At 37.1% G+C, this 20,653-nt stretch overlaps 1 protein-coding gene across 8 annotated transcripts in view; it reads left to right on the top strand.

The window, feature by feature from the left end:
- Positions 1-20,653, top strand: part of LOC126482314 (cation-independent mannose-6-phosphate receptor) — a 768,212-nt gene that overhangs the window by 625,070 nt on the left and 122,489 nt on the right. For 2 of the 8 annotated variants that reach the window (XM_050106399.1, XM_050106373.1), the window contains one exon: positions 233-3,486. The exons of the other annotated variants lie outside the window; for them this stretch is intronic. Coding sequence is in view for 1 of the 2 variants with exons in the window: in XM_050106373.1 (XP_049962330.1) it covers positions 233-319 (87 nt within the window). In the remaining variant the exon portion in view is untranslated. Of the gene's footprint in view, positions 1-232; positions 3,487-20,653 lie in introns of those variants that run through there. 8 annotated transcript variants of the gene reach the window in all.

Consider the following 20,653-nt stretch of genomic DNA (forward strand, 5'->3'; position numbering starts at 1 on the left):
TGATATTGCTTTACAGCATTAATATTTGCATTCTGCTTTTATGATTACCAAAGCTTTGTGTGTGTGTGTGTGTGTGTGTGTGTGTGTGTGTGTGTGTGTGTTAAGATAGATAGAGAGAGAGAGAGAGAGAGAGAGAGAGAGAGACTTGCAGGCCTTTAATATAAATGAATAATTTCACTTTCTGTTAAGGATAGATTGAATAATACTAATGTTAGGACTTGTTTTGTTACAGCTCAGTTCGGGTGGAGAAGTGAGGATGATGAATGCTTCAGCTGATACTGGATTTGGTGAGAGCGATGAAGAAATGATTAGGATTTGAGCATTACATTTTACCAATGATGCAATCAAGCACAAAAATTAGAATCCAAAAATAACCTATCAAATTCTCAGTGCCTAATGTCTGTGTCTGGGGGGGCTTTGACATGTTGTGTTTAGCAAATTGCTGTCCAGTATATGAACTGCTTAATTGCAGCAAAGATTGTGTAATAGTTTAATGCATCAGTGGAGGAAAAATTATTTAATTCCTATAAAAAATATTCTGCTAAATTTGTTTTCTTACTTGGTGAAGAGCAGGAAAATTTTTGTGATTTGAATCATACTATTACTTTATTGCTTCAGAGGGACTCTTTGAAGACTTGTGTAATAGTTTTATATGGAGACTGTTTTTTGTAATTGTATAAAACTGACAGAAATATAATTGCAATGCTTTTAGTGAGAACATTATTCAGCTATTTTTTGCTGACAAAACTGAAATAGAAATTTAATCTGCACCAAAAAGTGCTTGCTTTTTGGCTAATCTACATAGCAGTTGTATTACCTGCTAAAATGAACTCCATTGCTTGCTAAAACAGTGGATTTTGTCTAAATATGTTTTATGGAGTGATTTTATGAATATTAGTTTGTGTGGCACAGCATCTGTTTCATAAGGAGGTTTCAGTCCTCATTGTTTAATGCAGAAACTTCAACAACATTTTATTTGGTATAGATTTGCCATATTAGTCCTTTTACTTCTATATTTTGTAAACATCAGTCTTTTCATATGTGGCATTTTATGGTGAAATGTTTACTGCTATGTTATATGTAAATAGTCTTGAGTAGATAGAGTTTTTAATGAATTCTAAAGTTTTGCACACTTGATTTTTAGTGATTAAATTACATTATCAATAGTTCCTGTTGCACTGCTTTGATGTACTGCAAATGTAATTGTGATAGTGAGCCAGCGTGTTTACTTAAAATCTTACTTAGCAAAGCAGTGGACATTTGTTTCCCACCAAGCAGTTATTTATTTTGAAAGACATTCTTCGATCTGTGAACACATTGCTGTATTTTTAAGGCTGTACATATGCAATGAGTCACCATACCTGTACGGATATCACTATGTATCCATTAATAGTGTTTATTTTATATGCAGATCAGAAAGCTGCATTGACTTAGTTAGATACTTTTTTTATGCAACCAATGCTGTTTGTAATTATATTTTCTTCAGTATTAATGCAATTTAATTAAAAAAAAAAAATGATGTTCCACTGGAAAAACTTACTGATTTGGCTTTTGCATACTGAGATTGCTGTTGTTATTCTGTGCAGGGTATTGTGCATTGTATTTTCAGAAATGTGAGGTTTTATTTTGCAAATAATTCACATTATTGTAAGCTGCAAATTTCCTCCATTAGTGTGTATCATTAGTGCTTGTTACCATAAATATAGTGATTTCTGTGATTCAATAATATTAAATTAAATTTGTTTAATGTCTGCTCAAAAATTGCCTGTAATTAGATTACATGAACATGTTAATGAACTGTAACAAGACATTTGTGTTGAACATTCAGACGACTGATGTGCTAGGATTCATCTGAGAAGTGAGTTGTAAAAAAGTGGCAAACACAAATAAAAGCAAATATTAACTGTAGTCAAGCATCACAAAGACTGAACAATTTGGCTGAGTGAAAAGTTATCTGTGGATTGCAGTCGTTTTTCACCATAAGGTCATCAACCCTCCTTTTCTGTATGCTATTCCATCACACACATTATCTCTATTTTCATATTTTTCCATTTCCCTTTGTCTCATTTTCTACCTAGTACTGACTTTATTCGTGTAAAACTGCTCCTCACATTCCTTTCATACCTGACTGTCCATTACATTTGCAGAATCTTTTGTTTGAAATTTCACAATTGCAATTTTTTGACGTCTCACTGTAGTTTGGATTCTAATAAGCTAACATATCCTTTTGTATTTGATCAGCATTTTCTCCATAATTGGTATTGTAAAAAAATTGTCTACTGATCCACAATTTTTTGTTGTTGTACTGAGTTGTACAATCTCATAGAATCCATGAAGTTCTGGTTAGTGTAAGAATGGTAATAGGTCAAAATATTTTGTGCATTAAGTTATAAAACCGAATAAAATTATCTTAAATAATGTGGCAATAACATGAGAGATGAAATTGCGTACATTATATTTAGCATCTATTACACTGTTTTAGGCCGAGATACGGTTTTGACTCTCATAAACTGCTAATGGGGAAAATATATTACTTGTGTTGACCAGTAAGTTGTTTAGAAAAAAATTGCCATTTGTGCTTTTGTGAGAGGGACATTGTGATTTGTCCCAGATTATTGAAGAGGTGTGTTGTTATTTAGAATAAGGGAGAGTATGAGGAATGTCTTACAACAGAGAAAATCCTTGAGAGATTGCTGCCTATTCTGTAATAATTATTAATAATTCAATTTAAAGAATGTGTGCAATTTTTACACTGTCACATATGTAGTATCAAGTCCATAAGCCACAGCTAATGACAAGCCTTTGGTTCATACACTTTGTGATGTTAAACACAACATTGATTGTCTGGAATGATGCAACAGCACAAAAATTTGCTTTGTTGCAGTTCAGCACATGTCCATGAATCGTGTTATGTACTAATTACAAAAAGAAAATTAAGGATATTTTTGATCTGACATTTAAAAACTTGCAAAGTTATTTGATATAATATTTAGTTATAAAGGGGTTGATAGCTGAAGTAAATGACCATAAGAACTAGAACACCAAAGTGTGATTACATTTCCAAAAAGTTTTCATGACTACTGTGTGAGTACTTTAAGCTTATTAATGTAGCAAATATATGTATATACTACATTTTTAATATGTGTTTGAGCTATACTTTTGTGTCATGATGTATCTGTTAAGTCGTTGTTGCCTTCTGTATTGGGTTGTAATTTTGTGTAGCTTTGTCATATCAGTGTTTTCAGTTATTCAGAATGATTGTTACTTCTTATGTTAGATGGAATTAGACTGTTGCTATCACCTTGCAGAATTTGAATGAAACAAGCCTGACACTATTTTCTGAGTATATGAATAGCATTGAGCTTTCTATTTTTGTGATAACAAAGTTATTAAAAAGTGATTGCATATATTTTATTGAATTTTTATGATGAAAATTATGCCTATGTATATATAAATAGTGAAATAAAGAAGTTCCAAAATAATGTATGTATTATGCTTGTATAATTAGTAGAATTAACTGAAAGGTTGAATCCTATAACTGCCCACGTCGCGTTGTGCCGACTCCACTGTAGCTTGAATGGATTTTTAAGTTTGTTATATATGCCCGACTTCTAATTTCACCACACAAGTCTCGCAGGGTTGAGCAGTTATTGCCCGATGATGACACGCAATACAGTTTGTTAAAGCGGAGTTCGCTGTTATTAATTATGTTTTTAGATTTAATTTTATTACTCGTACAGATACTCAACGTTCCTTTGTTTAACAGCGCGTCATCAAAATAAGTATGAAATGCTAATATCTTTGCAATACATAATGTCGACTATTGAGTTAAAGTTCGTACCTATTTTGCCATTTTAGAGAAGAGAAACCTTAAGCGATTCTGCTTCTATAGTTTCAGTAGCAAATGTTCACTAATTTCAATTTACTTCCTATCTCAGTTCAGTATTTAACACAAATTATATATCAATGTCATTTCAGAGATATTACGTCAGTTCCACACTAACGGAACAACACGTAATTGTCATTTAATATTACTTTTATTAATAATCCTTTTTCTTATGACATAAATGTTAATGATCACTATCTTGGAGGAAAGAGGGATTGATCCTAATCATGAGAAAATAGCTTTTAGTGAGCCTGCAATCATTAATTAAATAAAAAGTCACGTTCAAGGATGATATGCAAACAACTTTCGTTACGTCCGTTTTCACGTATCTACCAAAACTAATCCTGTCGCCCACAATTCAAATTAACACTGACGTTAACCCCTTTTGTCGGAACATTGAATCGTAACTATTATGTGAAAGTTTATTATAGTCCACAAATTAATTCCTTTCAGATACGCACACGACCGAACAGCAGAACGGAACACAAACGACTTGTTTTAACAACCAAACAATGCAGTGACGCTACATTACGACAATGTCCACCCAATGAACATCTCTTTGACTTTATCTTTTGTACTCTGCTTAATTAAATTATTCCTAATTACAATTTATTCAGCTATTTAACGAGAACATCTAACAAAAAATAAAATAAATTTATCCCAACGTAAAAGATCCGTTATAATCCCCATGAACTTCCATATTCATCAATTTTCAATTCCTGATGATAAAAAGATATTGATTTTCACCTGTTACACTGCAACAAAAGAACTGTTTGTTGTGAGTACCAACCTGTCCTTTCAAAAACTAATTAAACATTTAGTGAGTGATTTGTATTTGAATTCCTTTTCATATATTAGTGTGCATTTTGTATCAAATTCTGCATCCAGTTATCTTCCTGATGAGAGTTGGTACCTTATTTATTATTTTTCCTTCTGGATAAATTTTACTGTGCTGTGGGTATAGTAAGCAATAAAAGGAGTATTACAGAAACTGTAGTGGCAACCTTGTTAGTTTAAGAAGACAATCTGTTAGAGTACTTCCACAATTATAAGGGCCAGTCTAATGAAAACCAGACCAGTGGTAACAAGTAAATTGTTCATTATTTCAAAAATAATCACCGTAACCGTTAATGCATATATCTCTCTCTGAGACAAGATGGTCAGCGCCACATTTTAGTTCGAATCAAATTGACAGCCATGAATGTCTTTCTTTTGTGCTCCAAAAATATGAAAATCACATATTAGGTCTGTATGGAGGGTATGTATGGGCTTCCCAGCAGTACATCTGCAGTGTATTCAAAACAAACTTGGCAATGTTTGGGTGGACATTATCCTGTAACATATTGATGCTGTCTGTCAACATTACTCAGTGTTTGGACTTGTTGACATGGTTCACCTTTTGCAAAATGTCCATGTACCACTTTTTGCATTAACTGTGATGTATGTTCCAGAAAGTCATTGAACAACAGGACCTTGCAGTCAAAGACTTTCCTGGATTTGGTTTACCTGTTGTTTTGACTACTCAGTAGAAGTTTTGCTGGGAAGTCCTTATAAATCCTCCTACAGTTTCAATTGTTCCTCATGCAATTTCTGTATTTTTATACCCCTTAAGAAAGATATTTGTGGCTGTCAATTTGCTTCAGACAAAGAGGTGCACACTTGCGTTCAGTCATGGTTCCATAGGCAACCACAAACATTTTTCTGTGTGGCATTGACCATCTTGTCTCACAGTGGGATAAATGGGTTAACAGTTATGGCATTTATTTTTGAAATAATAAATGGTTCACTTGATAATTTTGTCAGGTTTTGGGCATACATTATTATACCTTCTTCCAGTATTTCAGCTGAAACCCTTTGAACCATTGGTAAGGTGAGTGATTGACGGCTTTCTGAGTGTATTTATTCCTCAGTATACCAAGAACATGTGAGACAATAAAATACTGTGAAATTAAAAGGACACACATCACATATGGCATGGTCAGAATAACAGTGCCCTGTACAGTCAAGCACCGAAACGTTCAGTAGAAGCTACTAGTTTACGGTGGTTATGAATCAGGTGAGTCATTCTTAATACTGGTAGCAAGAGTGAAAACTCATGAACAGCAAGGTGCTAGTATAATTCCATAAGCCAATGTGGATATCTGAACAGGATTTCACTTTGTGTAGAAATTTGTGCTATGATTGTTTTGGATGTTTAATGGTAAGCTGTTTGCTTACAGACAAGAGAGTAGGGTCAGGAAGTGTTACTTAAATTTGAAAAGTTGGCACATTTTACTGTAGAGTTGCCTTCAGCTACAGTGGGTTGTACAGCATATAGGCAGTCAACAGCGCAGCAAATTCAACAGTGCAGCAAATCACTCATTAGCTGAGTGCTGGACAACAGCTAGTGAGCAGTCACATAATCCTGAACCATCTACTTGAAATGAGGGACAAATGCCACCTCCGCAAAATGTGTATCTGACAAAGACTAGCATGGCTGCAGGTACATTTCCACTGGGTACCAGAAGCAAAGGAAAAGAATGTTTAGATTGATGAGTTGTGGTATGTAATGACATTCTCCAATTTTAGGGTACAAGGAAGTTCAAAATCTAGTGCAGTATTGTGTTTAAGAGAGGTGTTAATGGTATGTTACTAGGTAGATATGCAACAGGAATTGCCAGATTCTTTAAAGAATCAAACTATCATGTGTAAAATAGCTTCAGACACCTTATTACTTTAAATATCAGTTAAGCTGTTAAATATTTGACATTACACATGCAATCGAGAAAAAGTTTAAGAGAAGGTTTGAAAGTATGCTTAAAGTTTGTTGGAAGTTTCTTAGTGCTCTCATTCCTAAACACTGGTTAAATGTAGTCTGGGTAATTTGTGCACCATCTTAAGCAAAAACAAGTTTTTCATGCATCTTGATGTTTATGATGTCACATTTCCTGAATTGTTTGTTGCACAGTGGTATAATGTTGCAAGTACATGGAGTGACATTCTAACGGCTTTGGATGACAATTTAAGTTCGAAGTAAATATACTAACTTCCACTTATTTTACGAGATGACTTACTTGATATGCTCGGCTGACTTTCCTTGCTGGTTAGCCTGCTGCTGCAAACTCTCTTTCATTTTCTTCTCTGAAGTATGCTGCTAGGTACAGGAATTTCTTAAGACACTCTCTACTGATAAAAATTAGACATACCAATTTCATTTGCTTCAACTAATGACGTATATTTGAACTTCAGACATATTACAAATCTCACTCTTCATATAAATTATACTGCTTTGTAAGCATCTCGTGTCTCCAAACATTAGAAACAAACTAATTTACATATAAGAGAAAGTTGGCTTAAAAGCCATGTCCAGCCTCAACATGAACCATAATACATGTCTGTCCTTCAACTAGACTAAGACTAAAGTTTTTCTACAAGAGTACCTTCTCAACTGTTCTTTTTTCACTAACACTAGTGACTGACACTATTATCACAGAGTTACATAAATACTCCATGATCCTCTCTTTCACTAAAACTTCCATGGATTACCCAACAGGTGCTGTTCGACCACTGTGTCTGCATTCTTCCTGTGACTAAGTTTAAACCTGCACACACAGACGTGATGTGCAGTAGGTAGGATTCTATAGTCCCACACTCACATCTAAAATATCGGGTGTTCGAGATGGTGGAAGGCTGAGTGGTTCTAGAATCACACCAAAATTCTCGAATCACTACATATCTCCCCCACCCCCCTCAGATCAGACACTTGATATTTTATACATAATCATTATGTAAATAATATCACTCATAACAACATACTTTTCTTATACATATTTATACCTACATCTTTCACTTCTATAACAATATTTTTTTCTCTCTAGAACAATTTTTAGATGAGCATTTCCTTATTCTGTTTTTACTTTACTTTGATATTAAGATATGAGCACTCACTTGAGGTTCTAATGAGCTCTTCTAATATTTAAGAATTGTGTGGACTCTCTTTCTTCTTTTTTTTTTTTCCTTTCCCCTCTATACTTCCAATAGTGAACTCCACATGTTCATGACACATGAGTAATCTACTGTCCATTCTCATTTTTTGTACTACTTTTCCTTAGTATATACTAGTTTTACTATTTTTCATAGTTTGGAGTAACTCTGGGCAATATGAAAGTGTTCTTTTTGACACTCATAAACTTACATGAAATGTAACAATGCTAGTTGTGCATAGATTTCAAGCTTTCCAGAATAATTCCTATAAAATTCGTAACTGTTGTCATGATACTGTCCCCTTCTCCTAGGATCAGTACCTATACCTTGCTTGTGGCTTGACCTTATGAGAGCACTTCCTCTTTCCATTCTGATAGGTATTCCCCGTTGTAAAACATTCATATGTTTTAGGCCACAGGTCGTCCTAGCTCTGTGTAGGTACGCCTGCCCTATATACTTAGCATATGCTGGGTACGCCCCCCCCCCCCCCTCATTCTTTCTGAGTAGGCCTCATCGTTCATTACCCTAGTATACATTCCTATGTATACTACAATTAAGTATTCTGTGGAAAAAATAAAAATCTATTTTACACTTTGCATTCACTTTTTACAGCTTCATTTACTCCCTGGAGTACCCCTCCACTTCTCAACTTCTATACTCGTAGTAGATACTATGTCTGTGTATACCATTCAAGTCCCACTATCCTAAAATTCGTCAGAGTATTTATTAAACTGACATTTACTAATGATCAGTATGATTAATGCCACTCCTGCTTTCTTTTTCTTTCTTTGCTCGTTTCACCACAACTCACATGCTTTCGCAACAAACTGTTGCCTCATCAGGAAAGAGGGAAGGAGAGGGAAAGACGAAAGGATGTTGCTCTATATGTATGTCTGCTTGTGTCTGCACACGTGCGGACGGATATGCGTGCGCGTGCGCGAGCGTACACCCGGCCCCCCTCCCCCCAAGGCAAGTCCCCCCGGGACCGGAACGACTCCCCATCCTCCCCCCCTTCCGGTCCCGGGGGCGGGGGGACATGCCTTGGGGGGAGGGGGGGACGGGTGTACGCTCGCGCACGCATATCCATCCGCACGTGTGCAGACACAAGCAGACATACATATAGAGCAACATCCTTTCGTCTTTCCCTCTCCTTCCCTCGTTCCTGATGAGGCAACAGTTTGTTGCGAAAGCTTGAATTTTGTGTGTATGTTTGTGTGTCTATCGACGTGCCAGCGCTTTCGTTTGGTAAGTCACATCATCTTTGTTTTTAGATATATTTTTCCTACGTGGAATGTTTCCCTCTATATATATATATATATATATATATATATATATATATATATATATATATATAAAAATAATAGAGGGAAACATTTGTGTGTCTATTGACGTGCCAGCGCTTTCGTTTGGTAAGTCACATCATCTTTGTTTTTAGATATATTTTTCCTACGTGGAATGTTTCCCTCCCTTTCGCATCCCGCAACTACCCTCCCGACCTGGTACAGAAGCAAATAATCAGAGCCACTTCCTCATCCCCTCAAACCCACATCCTCCCACAGAAGAACCCCAAAATTGCCCCACTTGTGACAGGATACTTTCCGGGACTGGATCAGACTCTGAATGTGGCTCTCCAGCAGGGATACGACTTCCTCAAATCCTGCCCTGAAATGAGATCCATCCTTCATGAAATCCTCCCCACTCCACCAAGAGTGTCTTTCCGCTGTCCACCTAACCTTCGTAACCTCTTAGTTCATCCCTATGAAATCCCCAAACCACCTTCCCTACCCTCTGGCTCCTACCCTTGTAACCGCCCCCAGAGTAAAACCTGTCCCATGCACCATCCCACCACCACCTACTCCAGTCCTGTAACCCGGAAGATGTACACGATCAAAGGCAGAGCCACGTGTGAAAGCACCCACGTGATTTACCAACTGACCTGCCTACACTGTGAAGCTTTCTATGTGGGAATGACCAGCAACAAACTGTCCATTCGCATGAATGGACACAGGCAGACAGTGTTTGTTGGTAATGAGGATCACCCTGTGGCTAAACATGCCTTGGTGCATGGCCAGCACATCTTGGCACAGTGTTACACCATCCGGGTTATCTGGATACTTCCCGCTAACACCAACCTTTCAGAATTCCGGAGATGGGAGCTTGCCTTTCAGTATATCCTCTCTTCTCATTACCCGCCAGGCCTCAACCTCCGCTAATTTCAAGTTTCCGCCGCTCATACCTCACCTGTCATTCAACAACATCTTTGCCTATGTACTTCCGCCTCGACTGACACCTCTGCCCAAACTCTTTGCCTTTACAAATGTCTGCTTGTGTCTGTGTATGTGCGGATGGATATGTGTGTGTATGCGAGTGTATACCTGTCCTTTTTTCCCCCTAAGGTAAGTCTTTCCGCTCCCGGGATTGGAATGACTCCTTACCCTCTCCCTTAAAACCCACATCCTTTCGTCTTTCCCTCTCTTTCCCTCTTTCCTGATGAAGCAGCCGTTGGTTGCGAAAGCTAGAATTTTGTGTGTATACACATATATGATGTGGAATATTTCCCTGTGTACACATATTCTTTCCCCTACAATTCCTGGCGATTCTCACATTGTGACAGGATTTATAGTCTGTAATTTCAATGTTCGTGTCTAAATGTATTTTTGTGTGTATGCGGATGTGTGTTCATGGAGTCTGATTCTTCAGCCTTCTTATCTAAAGATAAGATGTAGGTTATTAGAAACCACGGAAACGAGGATGGACTTCAGCGATAGAAGATTGTGAATATGGAAAGAGGGGAAAAATAGATAGGTCCTCAAATGAGAAGTAAGAAAGGAAAAAATAATGGATATAGTTGCTAATATCTAAGAAGAGAAAGAAGATAGCCCCAAAGACAGGAAACTCTTCCCATCCTCCTTTCCCAGGATCCCTACCCCTCAGGTACTTGAGTGAGATGCCGGAGGAGGTTTGGTGTAAATCTTCTCCTACAGATCGGACATTCCCACCTTCACCCTTGAGGTCCCCGAAGGAAATCTTAGTAACCCTATTGAAACGGCAAATGGTGAAGAATCAGGCACACTTGTTTGCAAGGGTTGTCTGAAAGGTGTGATGTGTATTTTGTGTTAGCCATGATTTATGTGCTCTTGTGAACCTTGCTTTTATTTACAATACCCACCCCTTTCAAAACATATACAAACCCTCCCATTTACATCACATTTCATAAAAGGTATAAAATACTCTATCCAAAATAGAAAATTTATACACTATGATATCACAGTTGTTTAATTATTCACTTCATATTATATTATCCATAAATATAATACTCTGTTCATTTTATTTTATGTCGATATCACATTCTTTCTTATTCTGTGATTCTCCTAAGTTTTCTTTATCTTGTAGTCATATCCAGTTTTCTAAGCACTATGATTATAGGATAGTTTAATATTTTAGGAATAGATAACAGAATAGTTTAAGATTTTAAAGGAATTGGGTGCAGGAAAAGTATTTTGGAAGAAACACCGAAAACAACTCAGGACCGACGGTCATCCCACTGCCCCTTAACTCAGAATGTTAACATTCCTGGGGGAGAGACGATTCTGCCCGGCTCCCATGGACCTGATATTAACTTTGCTTGAGCTCTGTCAGACCAGTATTTCTCTTTAAATTTCTTTTGAAAGTCCTCCCAAGAGGAAAAAGTCTCAGTATTTACCGTTCTCCATTCTGAGGCTTCTCCTAGAAAGTAACCCACAGAAAATTAAATCTTTTTAGAGTCTTCCCAATTTTTCGGCAAAGCTTAGTTAAACCTTTTCAAGAAATGTGTCGGATGTACATCTCCATCAGTCTTAAATTTGGGGAATTGCCTGGATAACCCTAAATTAGCCCCCCATTGCAGATGAGTCATCACTTCACTAGTTAATACCACATTAGGTGAAGTTAACCATTTGTCTACTTTATCCTGGATGAGCTTAAATTCTTTCCACAGGTCATCTGTATCTTTCTGAGTATCACTAAGTTCAGAAGATAGAATAGGAGATACATTTCCAGATGTTACTCTCTCGGTAACTTTTCGATCTACAATTTCTTCAATCTGTTCCTCCAAAGTACTTATATTTATGATATCAGAGTTCGCTAATTTCTCTTTGAAGTTCCTTTCCACATTATCTACTTGTGTATTAACACCTCTAATTTGCGATTGAGTTATTGGCATTAAATTATCCTGCTTATCGACACACTCTTTCAGAGTACTCAACCCTTGCTTTACAGCATTAAATATAACATTACACACATTTTCCAAGGATCCTAACTTTTCATTAAGCTCTGATTCTACACTATTATATTTGTCTTCAGTATTCAATTCTCTATTTCTGACTAAAGTCATTGAACATTTGATTTACATGAATCGTGAAGGAACTCATCAATTCATACTTTAAATCTAATGTTAAATTCTCTATCTTACTATTTAAGGCATCAAATTCAGTCTTTAAAGCATCCTTGCCTTTGCATAAATTACTAAGTTCTTTGCTTTTTGAGTCAATTTTGGTATTTAACAAACTTATATTTGCCACTTGATTACTTAAAATTTCACTCTGTTTATTTAATTGAGAATGTACTGAATCTAGTTTTTCACTTAGAGTCGCATTTTGAGTCTTGATTAAATTTACTAACTCAGACCAGTCAGGCACTTCCTTACTAACTTTCATACCCATGGCTCGTTCTTGAGTTTCCTCGACTTGTCATATGTTATCCATATTATTGCAAGCTTTTGATCTTGTAAGCATTTAACTAACTTTAAGTATGGTAACTACACTAATGAAGTTCACTAAACCTTTTGTACCACTTTGTGCTAAAACAATAAAGTTCTGTTTTACGCTCACCCGTCGGAGAATCTTCCCTGCGTTGGTGAGTGGATGTGGAGGCAGGTCAGCACTGATGAACAGCAGCTGGTGCCAGTGGCATCTAATGTTGGTTTCCACGTCTGCATTGTTCCTTTATATACTTGAGCATGTTCCATTGTCTTGTAGTAGATTCTTTGTCGTATTTGGTTTAGTTGCTATTGCAACACACAACAGCATATTTTCTCTTTTTTGGTCTTAGAATTCCTGTTTTTTCAGTCCTTCCTCACTGGTTGCCACGTTCTAATGGCTTTGGATGACAATTTAAGTGCGAAGTAAATATACTAACTTCCACTTCTTTTACGAGATGCCTTACTTGACATGCTCAGCTGACTTTACTTGCTGGTTAGCCTGCTGCTGCAAACTCTTTTTCACTTTCTTCTCTGAAGTATGCTGCTAGGTACAGAAATTTCTTAAGACTCTCTCTACTGATAAAAATTAGACATACCAATTTCATTTGCTTCAACTAATGACGTATATTTGAACTTTGGACATATTACAAACCTCACTCTTCATATAAATATATACTGATTTGTAAGCCTCTCATGTCTCAAAATGTTAGAAACAACCTAATTTATATATAAGAGAAAGTTAGCTAAGGCAGCATGTGCAGTCTTAACATGAACCATAATACACGTCTTCCTTTCAACAAGGCTAAGACTAAAGTTTTTCTTCAAAAGTACCTTCTCAACTGTTCTTTTTTCACTAACAATAGTGACTGACACTATTATCACAGAGTTACATAAATACACCATGGTCCTCTCATACACACTTTCACTAAAACTTCCATGGATCACCCGACAGGTACTTGTCGGTGCCATTCGACTGCTGCGTCTACATTCTTCCTGCTACTGAATTTAAACCTGCACACACAGACATGTGATGTGCAGTAGGTAGGATACTATCATTCCACACTCGCATGTAAAATATCGTGTGTTTGAGACAGTAGAAGGCTGAGTGGTTCTAGAATTTACACCAAAATTATCAAATCGCTACAACATGTGTAGATACCGTCTGCAAAGTGTGTTGCAAATGGAGTTAGTAGTAAAGAAGTACTATTTCAAAATGTTATGCTGATGTTGAAACTGTGGTGTCACCACCAGACACCACACTTGCTAGGTGGTAGCCTTTAAATCGGCCACGGTCCGTTAGTATACGTTGGACCCGCGTGTCGCCACTATCAGTGATAGCAGACCAAGCGCCGCCACACGGCAGGTCTAGAGAGACTTCCTAGCACTCGCCCCAGTTGTACAGCCGACTTTGCTAGCGATGGTTCACTGACAAAATACGCTCTCATTTGCCGAGACGATAGTTAGCATTGCCTTCAGCTACGTCATTTGCTACGACCTAGCAAGGCGCCATTACCAGTTACTATTGATGCTGTAAAACATGTACCGTCAAGAGCGATGTTCACCAATTATGGATTAAAGTTAAGTATTCCAGCAGCTACATACGTTTTTTGTTAGTCTCATTTCATTGTCCTGTTCCAGACCTCACGCCAGCCTGTGTGAGCTAAAAGGTGTGCCTTTCGGCTTCCTCTCATAGTGGGTTGGCTCTCTTGCCAATCCACAACAGAAACCTTACTGTGTGCCATTTTAAACTGAAGCTAGTCTTTCATCCATCAGAATGTCTGTGATGTCATACCTCCTGAACTGTGTGTCATACTGTGGTATAATTTTGCAAGTACATTCAGTGATATATGTGTATACTGCCTGTGAATTCTGTTACAACTAGTTTGTAGTAAAGAAGTAATAAATTAAAATGTCACGTCTGATGCTGAAGTTTTACTACATGAACAGTGAAAATGTAATAAGCAATAAACTTTTATCCATTCAACATTTTGTGGGGAGATCAGCAAGAAAAAGTTTTGTAAAGATTTGGCATCATGTGTAAAGTTTGTTGGAAGTCGCTAAGTGTTCTCATTCTCAAATACGAACTGAATAAAGTCTGAGTATTTGTGAGCCATCATGCTGCCTGAAGATGAACACACAGTTTCACTGTAATACTTGTATTTTGTTAATCTTTCAACATAAGACTCGGTCTCTTAATGAGTAGATTATGGCAGCTTTTTTAAATCTGGTTTACAATTATTTGAAATATTGGAAAACAAATTTTTGTCACCCCCAGAAACCATTACATTGGCATCCTGCAACTGGTAGTGGGTTCTGGGATAGTTGCTCAGTAATATAAGTGATTCGACTGCTCAGTAACGTAGATATTTTGATGGTTGTTGTTTTGGCTAGGGATATCCAACAATGTAGTTGTTAAGTTTCTTCACGTTTTTAAACAATATCAGTTAAAAGTGGTGGAATATCTAATGTAGATTTAAAAATCGGAAATGTATAAAATGTATTGCGCAGTAATAAACAAATGTTATCAACTACGAAGTAAGAAGTCTGTTGAAAGTTGAAATATTATTTTTAAAAAATTTCAATATCCCTAAATTTTGGGATAAGAGAAGAGCAAAGGCAATAATGTATTTGGCGTTTGGTACCTTTTCTGTTGTTATTTCAATGGAAATTTTCAACAAAATTATTGTCTGCACAAACTGCACACCCATTGGTGTGCTCCCTTGCTGGAAGAAGAACCAGTGTATCAGAAGACAGTGCCATAATCAAGAGGTGAGTGAGATGATGTTCGTTTCACTTTGAGAGGGTGGAAGGATCTACACCATGGCCAGGTAGTCATCTTTACCACAATTTGTCTTTCACTTGCTCTTGTATAGGCGTCCTGGACTGCTACGTCCACAAATCTGTTACCACTAAATTCCACACGCCCTTATACTCAGCACAATGTTACCTTTCATTACCTCAATACTGTAGTTGAAAGATGATGTTTAGGACAGACTGGACTGATCTTGATTTTCTTATACCTTCCTACATCATAGTGTGTGTGCCCTAGGACAACCAAGAAATCCAGGAAATCTCAGGAATTTTTTCATCTGGAAGATTCCCGAGAAAAATCCAGGAACTTTTTTGAATTCTGGGAATTTTTCAATGTTTTAGTTTTCGGTGCAAAAATGGCCAAATCATCAGTTTAATAAGTCACGGTTCCAAAATACTAACACGAATTCTTTACAGATGAGTGGAAAAACTGATAGAAGCTGACCTCGGGGGAGATCAGTTTGGATTCCATAGAAATGTTGAAACGTGAGACGGTACTGACTTTTCAACATACCTTAGAATATAGGTTAAAGAAAGGCAAACCTACATTTCTAGCATATGTAGACTTAGAAAAAGCTTTTGACAATGTTGACTGGAACACTCTCTTTTAAATTCTGAAGGTTGCAGGTGTAAAATACAGGGAGCAAAAGGCTATGTACAATTTGTACAGAAACCAGATGGCAGTCATAAGAGTTGAGGGGCATGAGAGGGAAGCAGTGATTGAGAAGAAAGTGCGACAGGGCTGTAGCCTACCCCCAATGTTATTCATTCTGTATGTTGAGCAAGCAGTAAAGGAAACAAAAGAAAAATTTGGAGTAGGAATTAAAATCCAGGGAGAAGAAATAAAACCTTTGAGGTTTGCTGACGAAATTGTAGTTCCATCAGAGACAGCAAAGGTCCTGGAAGAGCAGCTGAGTGGAATTGACTGTCTTGAAAGAAGGATATAAGATGGACATCAGCAAAAGCAAAACGAGGACAATGGAGTGTAGTCGAATTAAATCAGGTGATGCTGAGGGTGTTAGATGAGGAAATGAAACCCTTAAAGTAGTAAATGAGTTTTGGTAGTTGGAGAGCAAAATAACAAGTGGTCATTGAAGTAGAGAGGATGTAAACTGTAGACTGGCTATGGCAAGGAAAGCATTTCAGAAGAAGAGACATTTGTTAACATCGAGTATAGATTCAAGTGTCAGGAAGTCGTTTCTGAAAGTATTTGTGTGGAGTGTAGCCATGTATGGAAGTGAAACATGGACGATAACCAGTGTAGACAAGAAGAGAATAGAAGCTTTTGAAATTTGGTGCTACAGAAGAATGCTGAAGATTAGATGGACAGATCACATTACTAATGAGGAGGTACTGAATAGAATCAGGGAGAAGAGAAATTTGTGGCACAACTTGACTAGAAGAAGGGATCTGTTGGTAGGACATGTTCTGAGGCATCAAGGGATCATAAATTTAGTATTGGAAGGAAGTGTGGAGGGTAAAAAGCTTAGAGATAGACCAAGAGATAAATACACAGAGCAAATTCGGAAGGACGTAGGTTGCAGTAGTCATTCAGAGATGACGAGGCTTGCACAGGATACAGTAGCATAGAAAGCTGCATCACACCAGTCTCTGTATTGAAGACCACAACAATAATAACAACAGTTTCCGGTTAAATTTTTCTAGGTTTGACTGGTAGGAACTGACACTGTAACAAAGAATATTACTGTATCCCGTTACTACAGATTAATACTGCAGTAGTAAAACATAAATGAGAGAAAAAATAAATAAAGTAAGATTTAAGTTGCAAAGGACATGAGCCATTTACAACTACAGAACGCCAAAACATCTGCCAACAGCTAAATGTGACATAGGCATTAGGACAAAGAGTATGCAATACTTCATAACAACAAACTACTTGGAATGAGCATGACCTCTCAATTGTTTACACTAGGTTTGTTTGAGCAGTTGCCAGCAGGCAGAGAGAGAGAGAGAGAGAGAGAGATTATTTTTACATTTTGAAAGACAGTTCTACACGTCTCTTTTCTTTCCACTCAACATCTATGTCCCCATAAACTTCATTCAAAAATGTGAATTAACTGTGGCATCATAAACTTGGAAAAATAAGTTCCTCATGGACTAAGGCAGGTGGCTTATGAGAAGCGTCTGTATTACAGTTCAAGGACACACGTGCATCACTAAAATGCAGGCAGACGTAAACTGTAAAGGGGATTACAGTATGGCGTGACTTTTACTGAATTAGATGGTCACCTGATATAATACACACAGGCAGTTTGCAGCATCCTCACTGAATAATGTTGCAATTATGGAGATTGAAGATGTTACAACTGTAAGAGCAAATTGGCCACAACTTAGAAGCAAGTTTAAGATAGTTCAAAAGCAGGTAGATGATATTAGATAAAAGAACTGATGTTTTAGATAAAGTGATCAACAAAATAATAGGGACGGCTACACCAGTTACCCAGGTACAAGGACGATAAGGAATGTGCCATGGTCTGAGGAATTAACTAAGCTAAGAGTGGAGGTTAGGAAGGATTAATGGTTTATCATTGATCTCTGGGGCGGAGAGAGAGAGAGAGAGAGAGAGAGAGAGAGAGAGAGAGAGCCAGTTAGAATAGTCATGAGTGCAAAGAGAAATTATTGAAACTAAAAATGATTCATGCGAAAACTACATTAGTAATGAACGGGGCTTAAATCGCTGAGGTGTACCCTATGAGATAATGACAAGCAAAATAGGATTCTCACACTACTGTCAAATCTGAAGAGAGAAAACAGAACCACAATAAATGTGTATGCAAGAAGGAAAGATTATACAGTGGTTTGAAACACAGCACGGTGGAAGCACTTCACCTGCTATTATCCTGCACCACTTGCAACATTAAATTTTTTCCTTAGTATACATTGTGCATAGTCAGTATGTTCCTAAATCTGCCAAAACACTATTAGTAAAATATTTTATGTTACTTTATTGTTCAGGTGGAAGTTTTGATCCATTGATTACAATGATATATTTAGGTTTGCTGGGAACTATGTTAATGGAAAGTATATGATAACTGAATTATTGTTACACCATGTAATAGTCAAAGTAGTATGAGCTAATCAGTAGATTTGAGAGTATTGACACTACTCATTAGAAAGACCTTATTTCATTCTTTCTGGTAACCTGTGTCAGTTTTCTGAATATTAATTAACTTAAAATTTTCATCTCCCAGTACCTACTGCAAACTACATCCTTCTGTATCTGTTTAGTGTATTCATCTCTTGGTCTCCCTCTACAATTTTTACTCTCCACGCTGCCCTCCAATACTAAATTGGTGATCCCTTGATGCCTCAGAACATGTCCTACCAACCGATCCCTTCTTCTAGTCACGTTGTGCCACAAACTTCTCTTCTCCCCAATCCTATTCAATACCTCCTCATTAGTTATATGATCTACCCATCTAATCTTCGGCATTCTTCTGTAGCCCCACATTTCGAAAGCTTCTATTCTCTTCTTGACCAAACTAGTTACCGTCCATGTTTCACTTCCATACATGGCTACACTCCATACAAATACTTTCAGAAACGACTTCCTGACACTTAAATCTATATTCGATGTTAACAAATTTCTCTTCTTCAGAAACGCTTTCCTTGCCATTGCCAGTCTACATTTTATATCCTCTCTACTTCGACCATCATCAGTTATTTTGCTCCTTGTGTAAATTTCCGTAACTTCAAGTATGGCAACTTTATTTGTAAGTTGGTAATTCAAAGTGGAGGCATACAAAATAGATCTGTAATCCTTTCTACTGTGTTAACTAACAAAGTTTTTAGCTAAAGAAAGTTTTTATTGAAACCAACAGGGCATCTGTTGAAGCAATTTTTCACACTACAGTTTTATAGAAAGAAAAATGTGCAGTTTCCAAAACCAAAGAATGTCATTATGCCAGTCTTTAAATACTTTGCCCCTACCCAAAAATAGTTTCTCAGAGGCTAGCCTTCCATGTGTTAGTGATACTTAATTACTTATGTTAATTATATACTCTTTGGTAAAAGTGCAATTCGCACCTTAATATGAGTCATACTGTGTTTCAAGGTTATTGTCTGCTGCATGCTGCATTCAGCTCAGACTGCAATATGGAGCTGTTACAGTTATCAGAGATTGACCATTATCTAGACGGCCTCGATAGTTGGAAAATGTTCCTATGACACACCAACCATCATTTCACTGCTTACAAGATAACTTGATTCAGATCAAAAATTTAACCAGTTCAAAGTCTTGCACACACATTTACATGGGCAGATGCATTCTGTCACTAATTTTCCCAGTAATTTAAAAATGCTGCACAAGGAAAATAAGTGCCATGTCCTCAGTATACTTGAAGAAGTGGAGATCATGCTCTCTATAAAACATCTCCCCCAATATACAATTAATGGGAAAATTAAATTAAGGCATTATAATATTCTGGCAAATATCAATTGCCTGAATAAAGTTAACTGGAACGTTAATCTCAGTATTCCCCAATTTCACCTACTTATACTACAAGGCAAATTTTACGACATGAAGTCAGTGCTGGCATGCCAGTCAGGAACGACAGGGAAGAGAAGGCTACGAGAAGAGTTCAGCCAATTGCATGCTGCTGACCTCCCTCCAGGACAACAATGTCACAGCAGCACCTCCTATGTGAAGAGGACATAATCACCACACTGGTGACAGCCAGTTCGATAGCAGGTTCAATATTAACGACTTTGTTAGTGATTTCTATGTAACACAGACTTGTGTTTGTCTATTCTGAAGAAGACTGCTTATTTTGCATGTTGCCCTTCACTTGCGACACATAATAAAGTTAAGTGATTGTAATTGTCTTTTATAATAAAACTCATTAATACAAGTTTTTTGACTGTTTGTCTAGTGAACCAAGTATGCAGGATTCCTAGACATAACAACATTGGCGACGAGGTGAATGAATACTGTAGCAACAACCTGTTAGCATAGCCACCTGCTGCCACAGCTTGTCTCTGTTTTTTGTCATGGGCTTTTGTGTTTTGCTGGCGCCTTAATTTTACCTTGTCTTTTCTTTACATGTTTTAACAATGTGTCTTATCATGTTTTTTCTATTCAGTGTTTTCAGGTGGCCATTACAAAAGTTTTCTTTGCTTGTATGCTTCTTTTTATTGCTTGCATTGTCTGTTCATTGTATTTGCCTATTTCAAAATAAGCAACCTACCTCTCCCACCCCCTGCTCAGGGGCCTCAGCTGCAAGTGGTGGATGCAG

The sequence above is a fragment of the Schistocerca serialis genome, chromosome 1 (genome assembly GCF_023864345.2).
Source record: "Schistocerca serialis cubense isolate TAMUIC-IGC-003099 chromosome 1, iqSchSeri2.2, whole genome shotgun sequence".
Taxonomy (NCBI): domain Eukaryota; kingdom Metazoa; phylum Arthropoda; class Insecta; order Orthoptera; family Acrididae; genus Schistocerca; species Schistocerca serialis.